At 49.5% G+C, this 19,545-nt stretch overlaps 5 protein-coding genes across 5 annotated transcripts; 2 read left to right on the top strand and 3 right to left on the bottom strand.

The window, feature by feature from the left end:
• Nucleotides 1–16: 16 nt before the first annotated feature.
• Nucleotides 17–4,422, top strand: KY384_002485 (uncharacterized protein; the record flags this gene model as incomplete). The annotated part of the gene is made up of 3 exons (XM_044811008.1): nt 17–53; nt 168–1,144; nt 2,269–4,422. 3 exons carry the CDS (start codon nt 17–19, stop codon nt 4,420–4,422), a joined length of 3,168 nt encoding a protein of 1,055 aa, XP_044671891.1.
• A 685-nt stretch (nt 4,423–5,107) lies between these two features.
• KY384_002486 (uncharacterized protein) lies at nt 5,108–11,057 on the top strand (the record flags this gene model as incomplete). The annotated part of the gene is made up of 3 exons (XM_044811009.1): nt 5,108–5,510; nt 6,524–10,224; nt 10,275–11,057. The coding sequence occupies 3 exons, from the start codon at nt 5,108–5,110 to the stop codon at nt 11,055–11,057; spliced, it is 4,887 nt and encodes a 1,628-aa protein (XP_044671892.1).
• A 628-nt stretch (nt 11,058–11,685) lies between these two features.
• Nucleotides 11,686–12,204, bottom strand: KY384_002487 (uncharacterized protein; the record flags this gene model as incomplete). Its single annotated transcript, XM_044811010.1, has 2 exons — nt 11,686–11,742; nt 11,890–12,204. The coding sequence occupies 2 exons, from the start codon at nt 12,202–12,204 to the stop codon at nt 11,686–11,688; spliced, it is 372 nt and encodes a 123-aa protein (XP_044671893.1).
• Nucleotides 12,205–12,654: 450 nt separating this feature from the next.
• Nucleotides 12,655–16,442, bottom strand: GDH1 (glutamate dehydrogenase (NADP(+)) gdh1; the record flags this gene model as incomplete). Its single annotated transcript, XM_044811011.1, has 4 exons — nt 12,655–12,727; nt 12,779–12,879; nt 12,930–15,760; nt 15,821–16,442. The coding sequence occupies 4 exons, from the start codon at nt 16,440–16,442 to the stop codon at nt 12,655–12,657; spliced, it is 3,627 nt and encodes a 1,208-aa protein (XP_044671894.1).
• A 1,379-nt stretch (nt 16,443–17,821) lies between these two features.
• On the bottom strand, nt 17,822–19,372 carry KY384_002489 (uncharacterized protein; the record flags this gene model as incomplete). Its single annotated transcript, XM_044811012.1, has 1 exon — nt 17,822–19,372. The coding sequence occupies one exon, from the start codon at nt 19,370–19,372 to the stop codon at nt 17,822–17,824; it is 1,551 nt and encodes a 516-aa protein (XP_044671895.1).
• Nucleotides 19,373–19,545: the final 173 nt, after the last annotated feature.

Genomic DNA, 19,545 nt, shown 5'->3' on the forward strand with positions numbered 1-19,545 from the left:
ACACGTAACACTCAAGATGACTGACAACAAAAATGGAAGAGTAATTTTCATTGGTTTGTTGCATCGCACCTGGCCATTTAAATAAATGCTAACGCAACGACAGGCAATATTCCCTACGGTCCATCCAAAATCCTCCTCTGTACTTTGCTAAAACTGATGTCTTTCAGGTCTCACCGAGGAGCAAATTATTCACATCTTCAGCGGGGCCGGCAAAGTCAACAATTTCCGGCTTATCACTGAGGGAGACACAGGCAGACCGAAAGGCTATGGGTTTGCTGAATTCAACGACACAGATTCGGCTGATTCTGCTGTACGTAACTTGAACGGTCACGAAGTAATGGGACGCGAATTGCGGGTCGCCTATTCCAAAGACAGTAGCAAGGATTCAGACACAACGAACCAGAGCAACCAGCAACAGCAACAGCCATCGCAACAACAGCAATCACGGCCAATGCATCCAAATGGGTATCAGCCCCCACCACCTGGTGCTTTGCCCCCCCTCCCACCCGGGGTAGACCTTCCTGCAGGGCTGACTTGCCCTGATGCCATCTCAAAAACACTTTCGGTCTTGCAACCGGCTCAGCTGCTTGATATACTGTCGCAAATGAAAGGCCTCGTCATGGGTGACCCAGCGCGTGCTACGGAGCTTCTGAAGCAAGCTCCGCAACTTGCTTATGCGATCTTTCAAGCCTTACTTCTGATGGGACTTGTTGATACCTCCGTGCTCGCCTCCGTAGTCGAGACCAGTAATCAGCAAACCCAATCCCAACCCCCGCAAATGCACATTCCACCACAATCTCAAGCACAACCTCAAATCCCGCCTCCACCTCAAGCTCTCCAGCAGCAGCAGCAGCAGCACCTTCCACCTCGACCACCCCAAGGCTTTCAACCTCAACATCCACCTCCACCTCCACCTCAGGTATACCCTCAATATCCACCGCAAATGCAGGGTCAGATTCATGCACCTACTCCGCCAGCTTACAGTCAACCATACCAAGCACCTCCACCTCCCCAACCACCAGTTCAACAGCCACAGGCGCAAGATGAGCTTATAAGGCAGGTCATGGCGATGACACAGCAACAGATTGACCAATTACCACCGGTGGAAAGAGGGCAGATCATGGGCCTTAGAGCTCAGCTCGGAGTAAGATGAACAAAGCTTTTCATTCTAGGGATGCACAATTCTGCAGGCGGAGATAGCGCACTTTAGAAAATGAGATACACAGCGAGGCGTTGGGCAGGCTTTGTCAAGTTATATATCTGCTGCATGTGCTAATGAGTTGGCAAGAACTAATTGAAAACTTCATTCTACCATTCTCTTACGTATTTGTAGACCTATGGAGCGATGATATACAAATACTGATCATACCTCCGGATTGCCCTTCCTCGACACTTGAAGACAGTTGTGGCTGAGCAAGGCGACAGAACATACAAAAGTGGTATTCTAGACTGCTGAGTCTCGTATGCAATAGAATGGTCTGCAGATTTCATAGCCCAGGCGAGCTAGAGATTGCAGATTGAGCCAAAAAAAGATCGCGAGCGGGCCGAGCCAACAGCGCGTCTCACAGAGCCTAAATGCTCGTCACAATCTTCCACTTCCAACTACTTTCACCATGCATGCTTGGTTGCTTTGCAATCATCTCAGGTCAGGACTGCCGTGCCACTACTTTGAAAATCTGGCTTGCCGCTTATCAGAGTCTCGCAGACTCGTAGATGCCTGCCCTCAAAAGCTCGCAAAGGAACATGAAACGTCCTTGGCGCTGTCTCTGCTCCGCTTCGATGACCAGGTCTTGATTGGCTCCCGATGTTTGCCCCTGGGAAGAGCTCTACGAGCATTCGCACCCCCTGATCACAGTCTCCTCAACTTCTTTGTTACCCCACCTCATCTCTGGCATGCTTTTCCTTATGTCTTCTCTCTTTGTCATTGTTGTTTTCCTCTCGTAACGACTTTCGCTACCTTTCTTTTGCTATTCTCTTTCTTTCCTTTCAAGCCATTCACTTTGGCGTTTACATCATCTCGCTTGATCGAGGGCGCTGGTTCCGCTCTTGCATCATTTAAGACCTAAATTTATAAAAGAGTTTCTTCATACGTTGTATAGACCCATCGAACGCATAGCGGCTTTCGAAGCCAGCTTTCGGCCGGTAGCAGGGCTTCTTTTCCCCCTCGTGGAGACTGAGCTCACCCCCGAGGCTGGGAAGAGGTGGACGGATTCCAAAATGTTGTCAAGATTTTGGATAGCGGGCCTCTTTGGGCTATTATGTACGAAGGTTCTCGCTACTGATATCTTGAAAACTTCAGGCTTCGAGACATGTACTGATAATGGTACCATCACCGTTCAAAAGCTGGACATATCATTCAACAGGGCTACCAGGCAGGTTGAATTCGATGTTGCAGGGAAGAGCATGGAAGAGCAAAAGGTCACTGCAACCTTGTCAGTCTCTGCGTATGGCAAGGAGGTGTACAAAAAGGACTTCAATCCATGCGATAGCGCGACTAAAGTTGAGCAACTATGTCCTGTGCCAAAGGGGGACTTTAAGGCTCAAGGCAGGCAAGACATACCAACGACCTATGTCAGTCAGATACCGTCCATCGCTTTCAATGTGCCCGATTTGGAAGGACAAGCCAAACTTTCACTCAGGGCCATTGACGACCAGAAAGAGCTTGCATGCATACAATCAGATGTCCACAACGGAAAGACAATGGCTGTGCCTGGACTCTCATATGTTGCAGCTGGCATTGCAGGTTGCGCCTTACTCCTATCTGGTGCCGCGGCGCTCGCGAATAGTGGAAGCGCTGCAGGCGGCCATGCTCCCAATCCTGGATTTGGTACTGTCATTTCCTGGTTCCAGAGTATTGCTATGAATGGAATGATGAGTGTTCAATATCCACCAGTCTACCAGAATTATGCCAAGAACTTTGCCTTCTCTGGCGGGCTGGTTTCGTGGACGGGGTTTCAAAGCTCTATCGACAGCTTTCGAGGGGCCACTGGGGGCAATCTGACGGAAGATAACGTGCTATATCTTGCAAATGCCTCACTCGTTCACACAAGCGAACCAAATCATGAAACGAAAAATATTTCCAAACGCAGTCTGGACCTGGTTCTTGCAGCTTTCGAGCCATTATTAATTTCTCGGGATACTGCTCTTTCGGTCAACGGTATGCAGGCAGGCAATGGTACCACAAAAGGGGGAAATGGGACTAGTTTCGATAGTAAAACCACTCATTTCGTTCACGGAATTCAGGGTTATGTTGAGCAACTCACAATACCTCAAGCCAACACCTTCATGACCGTGCTTCTAGTGTTCGCGACTGTAATTGCCGTCATCGCCGTGGCAATTCTGCTGTTCAAGGTCATTCTCGAGACCTGGGCTTTGTTCGCCTCGTTTCCTAAGAAACTTACTGGCTTCAGAAAGCGATACTGGGGCCTCCTTGGCCGAACCATCACTAATCTAGTACTGTTGCTGTATGGTGTATGGACCCTCTACTGTATCTTCCAATTCACAAACGGAGACTCATGGGCTGCCAAGCTTCTCGCAGGTCTTACCCTCGCAGCTTTCACAGCTCTTCTCGGCGTTTTTACTTTCCGAATTTGGCAACTTGCGAGACGATTCAAAAAGCTGGAAGGAGATACTGCTGCACTTTTCGAGGATAAGGAGACATGGAGGAAGTACAGCTTATTTTACGACAATTATAAGCGCGGCTACTGGTGGATCTTCATACCTGCTATCATCTATATGTTCGCGAAAGGCTGTGTCATCGCCGGAGCTAATGGCCATGGCTTGACTCAAACGGCAGGCCAGTTGATCGTGGAATCCATCATGTTGATTTTGGTTCTGTGGTGTCGGCCATTCGTCCAGACTTCTGGCAATGTTATCAATATTTTCATCCAGGTGGTTCGAGTGCTCTCCGTCGTCTGTATCCTGGTGTTCGTAGAAGAGCTCGGTATTTCACAATCAACAAAAACGATTACTGGCGTCGTCCTTATCGCCGTCCAATCAGTACTCACAGCTGTACTAGCAATCTTGATTGCTGTCAACGCAATCATCGTTTGCGTGCGAGAGAATCCACATCGAAAGCAGCGCAAGGAAGCTGAAAAGCTCCTCCACGACAATCTCACCACCCTTTCCCCGCGAAATACCCTTCTAATGAATGAGACCGCCTACAAAGACAAGAAACTTTCGGTTAGAGCTTACCCTGTCAGTCAAAATGTTTCGGACGATCACGTGCCTTACGACCACGACATACCAAAACCTAGCGGGCTCTTTTACGGCAGAGATAGTATGGCTGCCAGTTCCGAGACCCTGGTCCGCCATGCAACACCCATGGGCATTGCGGCACAGAGAAACGAGAGGAGCGTAAGTAGATATAGCGCGAGGATGAGCAGGCAGCCCACTGTCCCGAATGTTGGGCAGGCAATGTAGCATTTTGGGATCGTTTGAGTTTTCACAATGTAGTAGATTGCTTTGGCTCCTGCGCTTAAGCTCACACCACCTTCCGCCTGCATGAGTACCCTTGAGGTGCCTCACATTACGCTACCAGCTAACAGTGACGCGCCTAGTCTGTGTCTTTAAGCCTTGACAAGACAACGGCTCCACTGATGACTGCTGAATATTTGGTACGATAAGTCTCTAGAACCCAAATGTCCTTACGAGAACCCAATCGAAGCTGCGCAGAATCCATCATCGAGGGTATATTGACTCGCTATGGCACTCTGACTCAGCTGGGAAGCCTTCATCCGGACCTGGCAGTCAACAATGCGTTCGCGAATGTAGTCGAGATCTGCATGCGAGTCGTGGACGAGGACGTAGTATCAGTTGTAAGCCTTTGCCCTTGGACTATGTAGGGCCAGACACGGCTCTAAGCCCCGTGCATTAAATAGGTGCTTGAGGATCCCCGAATCGTACAAATCACTCCTCGCCTGAGAGCTCTCTGCTGCGAAGGCGAATTTCAATTGGAGGTCAAATACGCTGAGAAAATCTGTGCTTGCACAACAGCAGAGGAAGGTAAACAGACCACGTCATTGAGATTGAGAGAGTCAATAGCCTGACCTAACGGTATATATCAGCATGGAGTCTGCTTCGTACCTTCCCATATTATGACAATTACATGAATCTTGTGCAGCTGGAATTGCACGCACTCATGGCTGTCAGCGGACAAGTGTTCAATTTCGTTTTTGTAGGCTCTGGGCCACTTCCACTCACAGCATTTTGCGTCCTCGAGGCTTTCGAACGTTACCCAGAAACCGCTCCACTGACCTGCTGTAACATCGATAAGAATCAAAGAGCAATCCAGCTATCTGATCGGATGCGTACAATCCTTAGCCTCAACGGCAAAGCTATGCATTTTGAGTGCACCGACATTGAGAACGACGAGGTCAGCTTGGAAAAATTCGACGTCATATATCTGGCTGCGCTTGTGGGTGATACTGCAGTTGATAAAGTACGGATCCTCTCGAGTGTGGCTTCAAGAATGAGAGCAGAGGCCTTGATCGTCATCCGCAGTGCCCATCGTCTGCGAAGCTTGCTCTATCCGGCCATCAGCGAGGCTGAGCTTCCGATAATTGGGCTAACACCATTGATCACCGTTCACCCTCATAACCATATCATAAATTCAGTCATCATAGCTAGGAAGGACAGGACATAATGGGCAATCAGCAATGACTAACTCGTACAGGAATCAAACGAACGCGTCGGGACTCTCTGCTTCAAGCTTACTACTGGTGATGGCGGTTCTTTGTCCTCATCGACGCAAGGATAGAAAATCAGAGGCAGAGATGGGCAACATGGCATTGTAGGCCAAAAAGTAATTCTCTTTTAAGACAATCACAATGCGAATCTCTGGAATTTATCTCTTTCCGCCAGTCCACAAGCAATCTATTGAACTTTTAGGCCAGCTTAGATATAATGTGGGAACCTATTGCTGCGCGGAGAAGGGAAGCCACGAACAACAGGCTTGAGCCTTCGAAATTGACATCTCTTGGGTGATATGATGATGTTGCCATTCCATACTCTTAAGAAGGGAGACATATGATCACATGTGTTCTACTGGGCTCGAATGAGAAAGTGTAGAGGGTTTCAAAGTGTCGCGGGAACTCATTGTCCGGAGAGGCGGAGTGCGGAGCGGAGGCCTTCTGCGAACTTCTCGTGTGATGACTCGTCGCTCTGACTTTTGCTCTATACTAGAAAAAGTGAGCTCAAGGAGTCACTTGGGGGTAGCAAATACTTCTTGAGAGTATTGCTGACGCCAGATAGCTTTATCCTCAAGCATTGGCCTTTGAGAGGGGATCAACTACGAGTACACGCTAAAATCTGCTAGCCACCCAAGACTCAAGTTCACCATCATTTCACATATCTTTCACTCTGTAAATCACCGTTAGCACTTGTTCGCTCTACTTCACTCTCCTATTGATTCTGGATAGTCTACCACAATGTTCCTCTTCATGAAATCTTTGCTGTTCCAAGAATGCGCAGCAGGCCTGCCATAAACGTTCCCCGCAACGCGCCCCAACTACACCTGCCTCAGAAAACGAAGCCATTATGAGCTCCTTCAAGAAGCAGCACGTGCTTTCAAGGCCGCGCGACTATGTCACCCCATCTCCACCTCTACATGCTGTAGAGCCATTGTCCCCCGTCCTGCCACCCGAGGCTCTACCTTTCAGCTTGGACCTGTCCCAACCTGCAAGATCATTGGAGGCACAAGATAAAACAAATGGAGAGGGGTCCAATTCCTCTCGATCGAATCTCGAGCTCACGCATCATGTTCATCGTTGCACTGGCTCTATGGAAATATTCGCGTCGATTGCGTTGGCTACAAGCCCACCATCCCAACTAGAAAATCGCCCAAGCAAGCGCATACTGGACGGTAACCACGAATGGGCAAGGCCGGCGAAGCGATCCAAATCTGAGAAGCTGCCGTCGCCCGAAAGTTCGAGAAAAACCACGGCAATAAGCGCCAGGCCTGTTACAAGCTGGGAGCAACCCTCGGAAAGCCGGCTCAGAGAAGCGGAGTTGTTGCTGCATTTTTCGCAAAGCGCTGTCAGTAGGTCTTCCTCTGTGATGAGTCCTCATTCGGACGGACATGGGAGACGAATGTCGAACGATCCTCCATTCACGCCACACAACACCTTTCGAGAACTCCCTCAGGCGGCGATTCAATCTTTCGAGCCGCACATTCAGCCATCCCATCAGGAGCGGAGCCAAGAAGATCTACAAGAGCATATTGAAAATGAAAGTACAATGCTCATTTCCGACAACAAGGTTGACAAAACGACTCTTCCACCCACTCCAAAACCGTCGTTGAAGGATTCTCCAACAATAAGACCTTCGCAGCCCGACCCTCTCCCGGCCAAACCACCAGAGTCCGTCGTTTGTCGAGATGGCTGGGACTTGCCGAGTGCCTCTCATGACATTAATGAAAAGAGGCAGGAATTCCCTGAGATACCCAAGACGTCTGATCCCAATGGGGACGACAAAGTATCTAATGATGTAACAGTTCATCTTGATCGTGGTCTTTATGGCGGCCCATTGGAACATGCAAGCCTACAGCCAAATGAGAGGGGAGAGACGAGCAAGCCCGAGGCAGAAACCTCCACTATGGACACAGAAGCCAAGCTCGATGAGCATGGTGACTCAAACAGTAAAGCAAGCCCAGTAGAAAGTGTTAACGATGGAATGAGCTCCCATTTGGGTCTATCGGATGACCAGGAAACGATTCAGCAGTTGGCAGCTGCACTCGGAGAAGCAACAGGTGCAACTCGCTCCGGAATTGTCCCCAAGTCTGCGATGTCGCGGACTGCAACTGCAGTCTGTGCCGCCTGCAACTTTGCTAAGAACTCCTTAGGTATGGAAGGCGACCAAACTGCGACATCATGGATCAGTTGCGACGGTTGCAAATCCTGGTTTCACTTTGCGTGTGCCGGCTTCAAGAATGAGAGGGAAGTCCGTGGCGTAGACAAGTACAGATGCCGTAAATGCAAGTCCATACATGGTGCGACGACGTACGTGCGTAAATCCTCTCGAGCTCACACAGCCATTGACTACGCGGGCTTACACCAAGGTGTGATCAAAACATCCGACGACAGACCTGAGCATCATTACATCCAGCCTATGAAGGAAGGGACGATATCATTCATGCCTGAGAATTTTGCCCGTATGAGGCCCGAGCTGGTCACGGCAGAGTTTTTTGAGAAGGGGGGCGGTATGAAAGATCCAATAGTGATACCCGCAGAGCTCAATCCTCGACCAACCTCAATCCTTTCGGATGACTCTTCCTCAATTTGTGACGATTCGAGGCCGGACGTTCCTACTGAGTCCGCGGATCTCAATGTAAGGGAGAAATCAGTTTATGATTCAGACTTGGAGCGTGCTGTGGATCATGGGCAAGACGGCTTGGATATGGTGATGCCCCAGGATCTCACAGTCCGGCGTGTAGCCGAATTATACGGCCCTGAAGAGAAGGTGGAAGTCATAGATGTGAAATCCCAGAATGGCGAAGGAAAGAAATGGAACATGCGACGCTGGGCAGATTATTACGAGAATAAGGATGACAACAAGATTGTTCGAAACGTCATCAGTCTAGAAGTCTCTCAAAGCCCACTCGGGAGGCTCATCAGACGTCCTCAAATCGTGCGAGATCTTGATCTTCAAGATGCAGTGTGGCCAGAAGATCTTAAAGAGAAGGGCGAGTACCCACATGTACAATTCTACTGCCTCATGTCAGTCGCAGATTGTTTCACGGATTTTCATATTGACTTTGGTGGATCTTCCGTGTTCTACCACATCTTGAAAGGATCAAAGACCTTCCTCTTCATTCCACCGAAAGAAAAGAATCTCAAGAAATATGAGGAATGGTGCATGTCACCAGCCCAGAATTGGACATTCCTTCCTGACCAGACCAAAGAATGTTACAGAGTAGATCTGAAGGATGGAGATACCATGCTCATACCGTCGGGCTGGATCCATGCAGTTTGGACACCTCAAGATAGCTTGGTCATCGGAGGCAATTTCCTGACCAGGATGAATTTTGGCATGCAATTACGCATAGCTCAGGTGGAGAAAAATACTGGCGTAGCTCGGAAATTCAGATATCCACACTTTCAAAAGCTGCATTGGTTTACGGTTTTCCGATATCTTGAAGAAGATCCAATGCCTTCAAGTGTGAAGACGCATCTCGAAAGTGGCTTTTCTTTCGAACGCCAAAATCCAGCATATTATGACTTTGACAATTGGGGTGAAAATTCGACTCCACAGCCTGAGAATTACCATGCGAAATATTACTCGCAACCAGAGCTCGATGGTCTACCGGAACTTGTGAAATATATTTTGAGGACAGTCTTGATTGACATGGGTGCCATCACAGAGGGGGTAAGTGCAGAAACGCGTAACGCAGTCAAGAAGTCCATTCCGCGAAGTCATGGAGACCCGCTTGATGTTGTCAAGACTTTTGCGATTTGGTGCGCTTGGAAACGAGGTAATGAGCCAATTCCACACTGGGCTTACCCTGACGCTCTCGTCGAGACTGCAGCTCCCGACAAACTCAGCGCTGCAGCATCCAAGAAGTTGGCAGAAGAAGCAGCGTTGAAAGCGCCTAGGAGACAGTCTGCACGCATGCAATCTCAGAGAGAGGGCGGTATCACTTCTCAAATCCACAAAGCCGCCGATGAAGAAACCGAGATGGCACAAGACTCGCAGGACACATCACATGCTAGTAGTGGAAACAGGTCGTTCTCGCAGACCGATGAATTTTATCCGAGGGAGGATAGTTCGGCACCTGCTGCAAATGGACCCAAAATGAATGGAGGAATTGGGTCTCACCGGAAGACAGCTTGCGATTCATGTCGTCGGAGACGAAGAGCTTGCAAGCACAAAACTCAACTCGAGAATCACAACGCCAACTTACAGAGCATCGATGCAGCGAACAGTACACCCTCAGATGTCTTACTAAGTGGAAGTGCTCTTCAAGAAAAGCTAAGTACAATTGGAGGTCTCTTTGACTCGATTGCCGCAAAGCACGAAACGAGCCGAGACCAAGCCTCGTCTGCTTCTGTACCGGATAATTCGGTCCAAAGCGGAATTTCACCTGGCTCTGCGCCTTTAGTTGCGGTGTACGATACTTTAGACATGGTCCTAGGCCACAGCGGGCCTTGTGATAATGGAGGCGCTGCAGAGAGCATGTCACCATCTCGACCGAGAACAAAGGCTTGTAATCACTGCCGTAAAAGCAAGGTAAGTAATTGATGCTTCCCTTTCCCGGCAGTGCACTAACGCGATTCAAGCGACGATGCATTCACGATGCATTTGGCAACGAGGACCCGATCAAAGTTGCGGAGACTGCAATTCCGAGGCCCCATGCTAGGAAGACCAAAGGGCCAGAATCGTCAAATACGAAAATCAAAGTCTCTCTCGGCACAAGCTCACCAAATCCAATATCAAGTTACTACGAAACGCCAGCACGCGCCGCCCCTGTAGCTAATATGCTTATTGCTCCAGTTGCAAAGATGGGTGGAGCAAATGAAGTCACGCCAGAAACATCAACCGACGATGGAGCCCATGAAACCCATTTGATAGACTCGAGCTGGCGTGCGGAAGCCAGAGATGATGGAGCGCAAACTTTGCCAGTCGACGCTGAGGCAATCGCTGTCGATTCAGCTCTGGTCATTGGTGAGTATTCCGTTGTAGCGGCCACTGAGGATCACAGAGCTAGTAAAGAAGTGACCTTGAACAATTTACCGGCTTACTCTTTGGTGTCACCACCGGCTTCGGCTCACGACGCGAATGACAGCGACTTGTCAACCACTCAAATAACACCCACGAAGTCAAGGCCGCAGTCAAGACAACTTTCACCCTCTCCTCGAGAGGACTTCCAAAGATACACACCCGAGTCTGCATCCATAGGAGGGGCAAGTCACTCCTCTGCTGGAGAAAGTCACGAAGAGGTCTTGTCGAAAGCTCAACAAACGCGGTCCCTCTCCACAGCACAGGCAGATGAAGACAGCCTTAAATTAATCAAAGAGCTACAGGCGCAGGACTTAGGGCTAAGAAGAAGGAATTGGGCATGAAATAAACATCAAAATATTACTTTGATTCTACCAGGCGTTCGGTTCAAGGAGTTCTATGATAGATGATACCCGCATGATCGTGAAGAAAGGCATGATGTTTATAGCCAGTGAGTCATATTGGGAAGGGACTTAATGAAGTAGTGATGGTATGAACTTGTATATCCAGATCGTTACTTCGTCGAAAATGGCATACGTGATTATATGAACACGTTCCAATTGATTCAGCAGAATGCTTGCCTTTGCCTGATTCCTTCTCTGCGCATAGGTCGCGAAGATCAAAGCATCACTTGCTAAAGCCGAGGCCAGATGTGAGAAATGTTATCATAGGCATATATCTACGTCGCCAACTGTCCGAGCTCTTCAAGGGGTATCGTACAAATCCACTGTCGTGATACCGCCCTCCCACTCATGCACCATCCGAAGAAGAAAACTTTGAAAGGAATGTTGACAACAGTCTCCCCTTCTCATACCCAAACAGAGACATAACCATTCATTACTCGCCTACCTACGCCCAGATTTGCCTTTTGTCGCAACAAATACCAGCGTGATCAGATATGTCCAACCCTACCCCTCGACCCACTCCGAACACCTGGCCCTCTCCCCAGAGATCAAGCAATGCGAGCACGTCCTATGCACGCTTAGCGCCCTTGCCATCCGTCCCTTTGATTTCTTTGGTCCCTGCGCCCTAGAATAGTGAAGCGCAGTCAGTCAGCATGGATTGGTCTTCTGCTCAACAAGGCGCCAAGCGACATGGGAACAACAACAACGACAACAACAGGAACCAACTCGAGGCGGCTCGTCAAACTCAAGAGCAAATGCGCAGACGACGTACCTTCTTCCCCGGTTTCTTCTCAGCCTTGCCCACCGCCTTCTTGACCGTGCCCTTCACCTTGTCCTTCGCGGTCGGGGTCCGCTTGTTCTTTGTCGCAGGTGCCTTAGCGACGCGTCCACCTGTCGTGGCCTTTGCGCGAGGCTTGGAAGTATTTGCTTTCGGTTTGGCGACCCCACCGGAGCCTGAAGCTGGTTTCTTAGTGGTTGTCTTGGTCTTGGTCTTTGTCTTGGTGGTTTTGGTACCGGCGGTGGAAGGGGCGGGGACGTAGGCTTTGCGCGGGGCAGCGTGGCCGGTGGAGCCGCGTGTGAGGGCCATTCAGCAATATTCAATCTGGCGAAGGGAACGTTGGAATTGTGCAAAAGCTACAGGAGTTGAAGCGACGAGCAATTGGGTGTTTCTTGGTTCGTGGAAGATGTGAGAGCTGGGCGCGTTGAGGAGGAAGGCGGGTGTTTGTTTACGAGAGGGAATGCGCTAAAAGAGCGAAAGTGCAAATTAAGCGCACACAACCACAACTTCGAGATGGCTGCAATTCTTAGTAGTAACAGCCTTTCGTGCTGCTGTCGAGCAATGTATTATGATCGATAGCAGATATCATACTGAGGCAGCCCGGTCGCTTCTGCTTCTCACTAGATGTCCTTAGGTGGTCCAATTTAAGTCTCAAGCAAATTCTTTCGCTCCAGTCTCTGTACCTTTACGCTCTATGCAGGGAATTGCACCACCCGATGCTCTATCAGAATGCTTATCGTACATGCAGGTCCAGAATCATCAAATCCCATTCGTGACAGCTTTTGAGGAATCGTCGTGCGCTTGACTAAGCCTCCCCATTCTTTTCGACATGCTATCACGCTAGTCAGTAAAATTTACTTCAGGGTGACAGCACAGAACTTACAAATTGAAGAAAGCAAATTGACTTGGAGTGCTGCCGAATTTGTACACGAAGCGACTCGCCAAGTAACTGCCAAATATTGCCCGTAAGTAGTTATCGGGTACCTTGCGGTAATGTTAGCAGAACGTCAAGTCCGGTGCAGGAAAGGACATACTCGTTCAATTATTGTCGAAAGTCCCACTTTCTGGAGCAGTAAATTCGGCAGGGCATCTTCAAGTACCGAGTCCCTCAATGGTATATTCGTCCATAGATCTTGCTTCTGCAATTCTTCATCGAGTTGCGTGATTGCTATGCTAAGAGTGTCGCTAAGCGTACTTCGGGGTACACCAGTCTGCTGATGCTCGCGCCATATTGCCTCGAACTCCAACGCCGCGTTCCGCTTGATAACTTCTTGGACTTCTTTCACGTATTCTGTGTAGAATGGAGGAGCATTACCGTCCTCCTTAACACACATATTCTCCACAAATCCATCTTCGTCGAAAGAGAGTGACGCAAGTACCTCGAGTGAGGATGAAGTAACGCCACCCTTGTTCGCCGAAGCATCTTTGTAAAGTATACAGCCGGCTGCTTCGAGACGAAGCTTTGCATCTTGAGTAATGAAAAGATTAGCACCTTCGACAATGTAAGGTATGACGCTTTTGCCATCGACAATAAGTTGATTAACCGTCGCCAGATCGATAGATTCCGGTCGGCCTCCACAAGGCACGAACATATCATATTGTTTGCCGCCGCGTAGATGGAAGGTGTTCCGGAAAACCATACCATTATGCACGACCTCTCCTGACGGAAGTGTGGTGCTGTTTTCTTCGACAAGCACACGATAACCTTCAGGCGATAATTTATCGAGGTCGAAATTCGATATCATGGCCCGCTTCTTTGCCAATCGCATGAGCTCCAGGTGATCCAAACCTTGCGGATCGACGAGGACCCCTGATCCGTCAACAATCGAGGTATATTTCTCGTTGCCAAGGAGTATCTCATTTGAACCCAGATCTCCATCAGGCCCTCCGGTCTGCAATTTCCGTACAGCATCAGGTTGAAGGTTAAGTTTTCGATATATCCCTTTAACGTACTCGCGTACGGATAGAGTTGTCATACCATAGGCGTCATGAGGAATACCACCCAGTTTTGGGCTTTTGCCTGTGAAGAATGACTTCCACCAGGGAGCGCCCCGAGTTCTGGCGTGCTCCGTAGCCCAGTCAACGAGGTCGGCAGTGTTCTCATCAGGACCCATGAATAAGATCTCTTGCTGACCATGCAGGTCAACAATTGGATCTTTGATACCCGGGCTCGTGGGCGGGAGTAACAGATCCAAAATACTGTCTATGTATTTCTCGAATGCCACTTTCACCTTGTCCTGATGATTGACATCGAGAAGAATGACGCCTTTCGAGCCTCCTTCTGGGATATCCTTGTTCTTGCGTTGCTGAGTGTTGGCGAGGTTGTAATTTTCGTCGAACAAAGATCGTGCGTTGATTGAATACATTTCTCGATTTCTTGACCTTACGATACGGATCCCTCCACGGGCAATGTCTCTAAATCTGAGATGAAATCCACGAAACTCTGAGCTGATGATGAGGAACATCCCGTATAGTGGCTGGGGGTATTCGATCTCGGGTAAGAAACTCGGATTTAATCGGAAGCTCAGAGCTACTTTTGTTGGGGTGTAGAAATTCGTCTTGAGGACACTGGCATTGAAAACTCTAAAAGCGGTCATCACCATTTGGTCATGCTCGTTGCTGGCAGTCTTCGCGATTGCCTCCTTCAGCTCAGTGTCGCTGAGAACTCGATCCACTTGGAGACGGAGATAGCTAAGTGTAGGTAGAAAATCGTCATGCTCTCCTCTTGTCTGTACGTAATGAGTGTTGGCGAAAGAAAGATACAGCGACCGCACAAGATCTGGGTATCTGTTTATGATCTCCAGAATATAGTCGGACGTGAATGTTTCAGCACGTAGACGTTTCTTAATCTTCGAAAGCATCTCGGCATGGGCACTGTTGGCAGGATCAAGGAGCGACAAAAGCGAGGTGTATTCAGATCCAAGTCGGTTCATGAAGTGTCCGACAAATACCCATACACAGTGCGCATAGATAGTTTCCTGAAGACTCAGACGACCTGTTGCAAAGTGGCCTTGGAACTTGTTGTGTGGGATGCAATAGAGCAGTGAAGCCTCTTTCATGATCTGATGAATCGAGGCCTCAATTGGAGGGAAACGTGCATTTGAGGCCGTCTGTGGCAGCGGACGAAGATAGCTTGACATGATAGTCATCCCATTTGAGAATTGTTCGACGTATTTTCGTGAGCTCGTACATCCATAATAGTGGTAAAGGTCAGAAAGGGCGCTAAACATGCCCATAGCTGAACCTTGTCGATAGGCAATGACCAGGCGCCTCTCCCTCGTGCCCTGAATTTCGAACATTTCTATTACTGGACCAGTCCGAGTGACAGCCTGGTTCATGATCTCTTGATATACATCCTTGGTGTTCTGAGTCGCCTTTTGGAGAAATCTCTTTTCACCGATCACGTCCAGCCGAGTCTCTTGAGGGCCAGGGTTTGCCTCTACGAAGTTGCATTTATATACGAAGTAACATCGCAGCTGCTGGCCCTTTTCGCCGGGAAGATGGCTGCCAGAGCGAAATGTCTCCACCCTGTAGCTGTTCTCTCCTAGGGAACCATTGATATATTTTTCGTCAATCCTTTGCTCATAGCGTGGCCCATCAACTACGCTGATACCGGGTCTGCTTGTATCGATATAGACAGCGTGGTCCACGGCCTCTTTATCTAAACGAATCTCCAAACGACCATCATCTCTTGCATAGGCAGCAACTTTACCAGCGTAGAGCGAAAGGATGTGATTAACGATAGCAGGCACTGACTCGGTCTGGAAGTACATGTCGTCGATCCCTAGCTCGTTGTAGAACCAATGTGTTTCCGTTTCTACGAATTCCGGCGGAATGAAGCCTTTCTCTTCGATCTGATCCATAACTAGGAGCATCGAAGTCAGTCATTAGGACCATATACGTCTCCGTGGATTTGTGTCCCTACCTTGTTCCATCTGCAATTCTTTGCCCTCAAATTTGGGAGCGACATATCCTGATCCTTGCTCGTGGAGGACCCTGGGCTGTCCTGGCCCAGGAACGCTCAAGTGCGTCGGCTGCGGTGATGGCTCCCTCCCAGGCGTTCTCACAACCTGTTCTAGTATTTTATTCTGAACACCGTTGGGCGACGTTCGGGCCAGTGATTCTGTGACCGATGGTCTCACCGGTAAATTGACGCCATTCCCAAGATCCGCCGCTGGTTTTTCTGCCATGCCGTCTAGAGAAGGCACGCGATGTAGCTTGTAATAAGAGGCGAGCGGCACCGCTTGCAGAGGTGGGTTCCAATAGCGGCAATCTTCTGTCACACCGTTCTCGGAGAGATCAATGTCAATGGCGTCCGGCGAAAGGGTATTGGCCGCAAGCTTCGTGGCCACTATTGGGTGTTTGACGTGGGTAGGCGGACAATTAGGCGGGATTGAGTCGTCGAACAGATGAAAATGGTGGACATCGGCGCTGTCCAAGATGCCATTCTGTAGCCTTTTCTTGTGGCCCAGGAGGATTTCTTTGTCGTCGGGCAGGCTCTGGGAGAGGCCTCCATCGATGCCGCAGCTGACGGGCTTATCGGCCATGGCTTGGCAGGCAGGATTCCTGAGTCCTGAAGGCTGACGGGCTCCGGGGGATCGCCTACGGTAAGCTTGTCAGGGCCTTAGCCTACTCCGTGGGTAGAGTGCCGCACCTGCTGCTGGTGGCTGCACCACCGTTGCGACTAAGGAATAATTGCCCGGATTTCGAGCCTTACGGAGGGACTGTCTACAGCGCACCTGTTCGAGTTGATGAAGGAGGGTTTTAAAATGCACCACAAGGCCAGGGGGCATACCAGATGGTGTGCACTTGGGTGCTAAGAGCCTGCGATTTTGGGAATGTGGGATTCCCGCGCGCATGCTCATCGCGAGTTTGAATCTTCTTTCAAACCGAAAGGGCGCAAGTCGTCCTTTGGCTCGAGGTTAGAGATTTTCCAGTAGCTATGTCTGAACAATGTTTCATGTATACCAGAGGTTGCAAACTCTACCGTCGCCTAAGCACTCAGCATTAAGCGTACAGCGTCAAATCCTGAGGAGCTAGAGCCCGGCCCCAACTTTGAAGCTGTTGAAGATCTAAACCCTACCGTCACTTCATCCTCGCCATCGAGGAGAACCAAGTGAGCTGCGCCTAAGCCCTCGGGCTTGCCAACCCTCGGAAAAGAAGGGCCAGGTATGCGACAGGCGATCGCAACAGATTGTTACTCTATATAACCATCAAAGACGCATTGACCATCGTCTCATTCCAGTTTCACCCCAACATCTTGTAGAGGTAACCGTGGGTCTGTGGGGTCAGCTAGCGGCCGCTGTATAGCTTAGCTCTCTGCATAGGCCTCGTGGAATACCAGCAATTTGCTACATGTTGCAGCAGAGCCGCATCTGGAGGGTGAAGCACGTGCAACGTGGCCAGAAGGGAAACTGTCCGCCTCAGAGAGACTTGATTTAGAACGGAGTGGCGAAAGAGGCGCCTAATTTGGTAGTGTATTCTGTACTCAGGCAAGCATCCGAATCAAAAGCCGACCATTTGGCCCCAATCTCGTTGGGCCCTTTCTCCGACCTATTTTGTTCGAGAAGTGCTTGCCATGAACGAATAATCCGGTTCAGAAACGCTTTTCGGAGTAGAGCACCAACATGGATTAGCGACGGTGGTGCAACTCGTCATCATGGTCGCGTCTCAGTCTGTCTTGTCATAGTCGCTGAACCCAACATTCTCCATTCTTTGAGCCTGTTCCTCTACTGCTGATGTTTGTTTGTGGAGGTATTCATCAAGTCTGTGGCAAATACCTTGATCTGACAGTGCGAGTATACGCGCACTTAAAAGCGCTGCGTTGACGGAGTTGTTTATAGCAACTGTCGCCACTGGACACCCTCTCTGCGAAACGTTAGGGTTTACATTCTCATTTGCCACCCTCGCAGCGTGCAGACTTTCTCTAGTCAAGACTTACCGGCATCTGAGCGATACTGTATAAGCTATCAACACCGTCGAGGCAGCTTGCCTTGACTGGCAGGCCAATGACTGGCAGTGGTGTGATAGCGGCTATCATACCAGGCAAGTGTGCCGCCCCTCCGGCGGCGGCAATGATGACTTTGTATCCTCGCCGTCGTGCCCCCTTCGCGAAGTCGACCATGCGATCGGGGGTCCTATGGGCTGACGTTATTGTCACCATGAATGGGATGTCGAGTTCTTTCAGAATCTGAACACCTGGCGCAAGTATGGAGCGGTCGGAGTCTGAACCCATCGTGATACTCACAAGCGGCTGCCTCGTTCGCGGTTCATCTAACATTTGATCATTGACCTGACTTTCTCTCCGAATCCGATCAATATCTTCAATGAGTGGCTGCATACGAAGTTCTGCTGTAGTCATATCGCCCGCCAGCACGGTGATGTGGCCCATTTTCCGACCTGGACGGGCTTTCCCTTTGCCATACAAGTGGATTCGCGCCCCATCGATAGCGTGAGCAGCGTGTGCAGCATGCATGTGAGAGTCCGTTTTGACACCACCAAGAATATTTAACATGATGGCATTGACACCCGGTTCTATCAAATGTAGACTGTTAAGCGGTATAGGAAGACCAAGTATTGCCTTCAAATGTGCGTCATATTGTGATAGCGGGCAAGCATCTATCGTATAATGCCCTGAGTTATGAGGTCTGGGGGCAATCTCGTTCACCAAGAGGGAGCCGTCATTAAGAAGAAACATCTCGCATCCAAAAACACCTTTGCCCCAGAACGAGGCCACCGCCTTTCGTGCCATCTCTTGGGCCTTCTGGCGGGTCTCCCTGCTTATTCGACGCGCAGGGGCATAAACCAACTTGCAAATGCTGTCTTCATGGATGGTCTCAACCACAGGGAACGCTTTCGTAATCCTTGACCAATCTGAAGACGGATCGCTTTCAACTTTCACTACCATGACTGCAAGCTCCATGTCAAAGTCTGCCCATTTTTCGGCATAGAGCGGGCGATCCCGTAAACAGTCCAAGGCATTCTGCAGATCAGAGTCTGAATTTACCTTATGATTACCTCGTCCATCATAGGCCTCTGTTCTAGACTTCAGCATGAAAGGGTAGCCTACTTCACCAGCAACCGACTTCAATTCTGCAGTGGTATTACATTGCAACGAGGACGAAAAGGTAGTTGGTATGTCATTAGCATGGAGATGTGTCTTTTGACTGAATTTATCCTGGATAACCCGGATAGTCTTCCAGCTTGGGTGAATTTGCACTTTGCCGTCCAATTGTTCGAGAATGTCGGTGTTAACATGTTCGATCTCGACAGTCAAAATATCACACAGCTTCGCCAATCGCCGCACAGCATCAGGGTCCTTGAAAGAGCCGTCGATGTGCTCACCAGTGGCATTAATCTGCTTTGCAGGTGCCTCAGGCGCATCAAGACTTAATGTCCGGATGTTAAGACGATTAGCACTTTCTGTGAGCATTCTTCCAAGCTGCCCTCCACCAAGAATCCCCACCGTTTGCTCCATAGTGACGACTTGCAAATCACGTAAAGGATTGGGGTGAGCAAGAAAGGGGCCAGACGAGCTAGCATTTAAATAAGTGCGTAGAGACGATTCAGCTATCGTAATCGGCCCGGCCCGTAGGTATTTCAAATAAAGTTAGACTTAGGGCTTGCCAAAAACAAAGTGAAGCCTCTGCC

Source organism: Bacidia gigantensis, assembly GCF_019456465.1.
Source record: "Bacidia gigantensis strain McMullin 20006 chromosome Unknown contig_156, whole genome shotgun sequence".
Classification (NCBI taxonomy): Eukaryota; Fungi; Ascomycota; class Lecanoromycetes; order Lecanorales; family Ramalinaceae; genus Bacidia; species Bacidia gigantensis.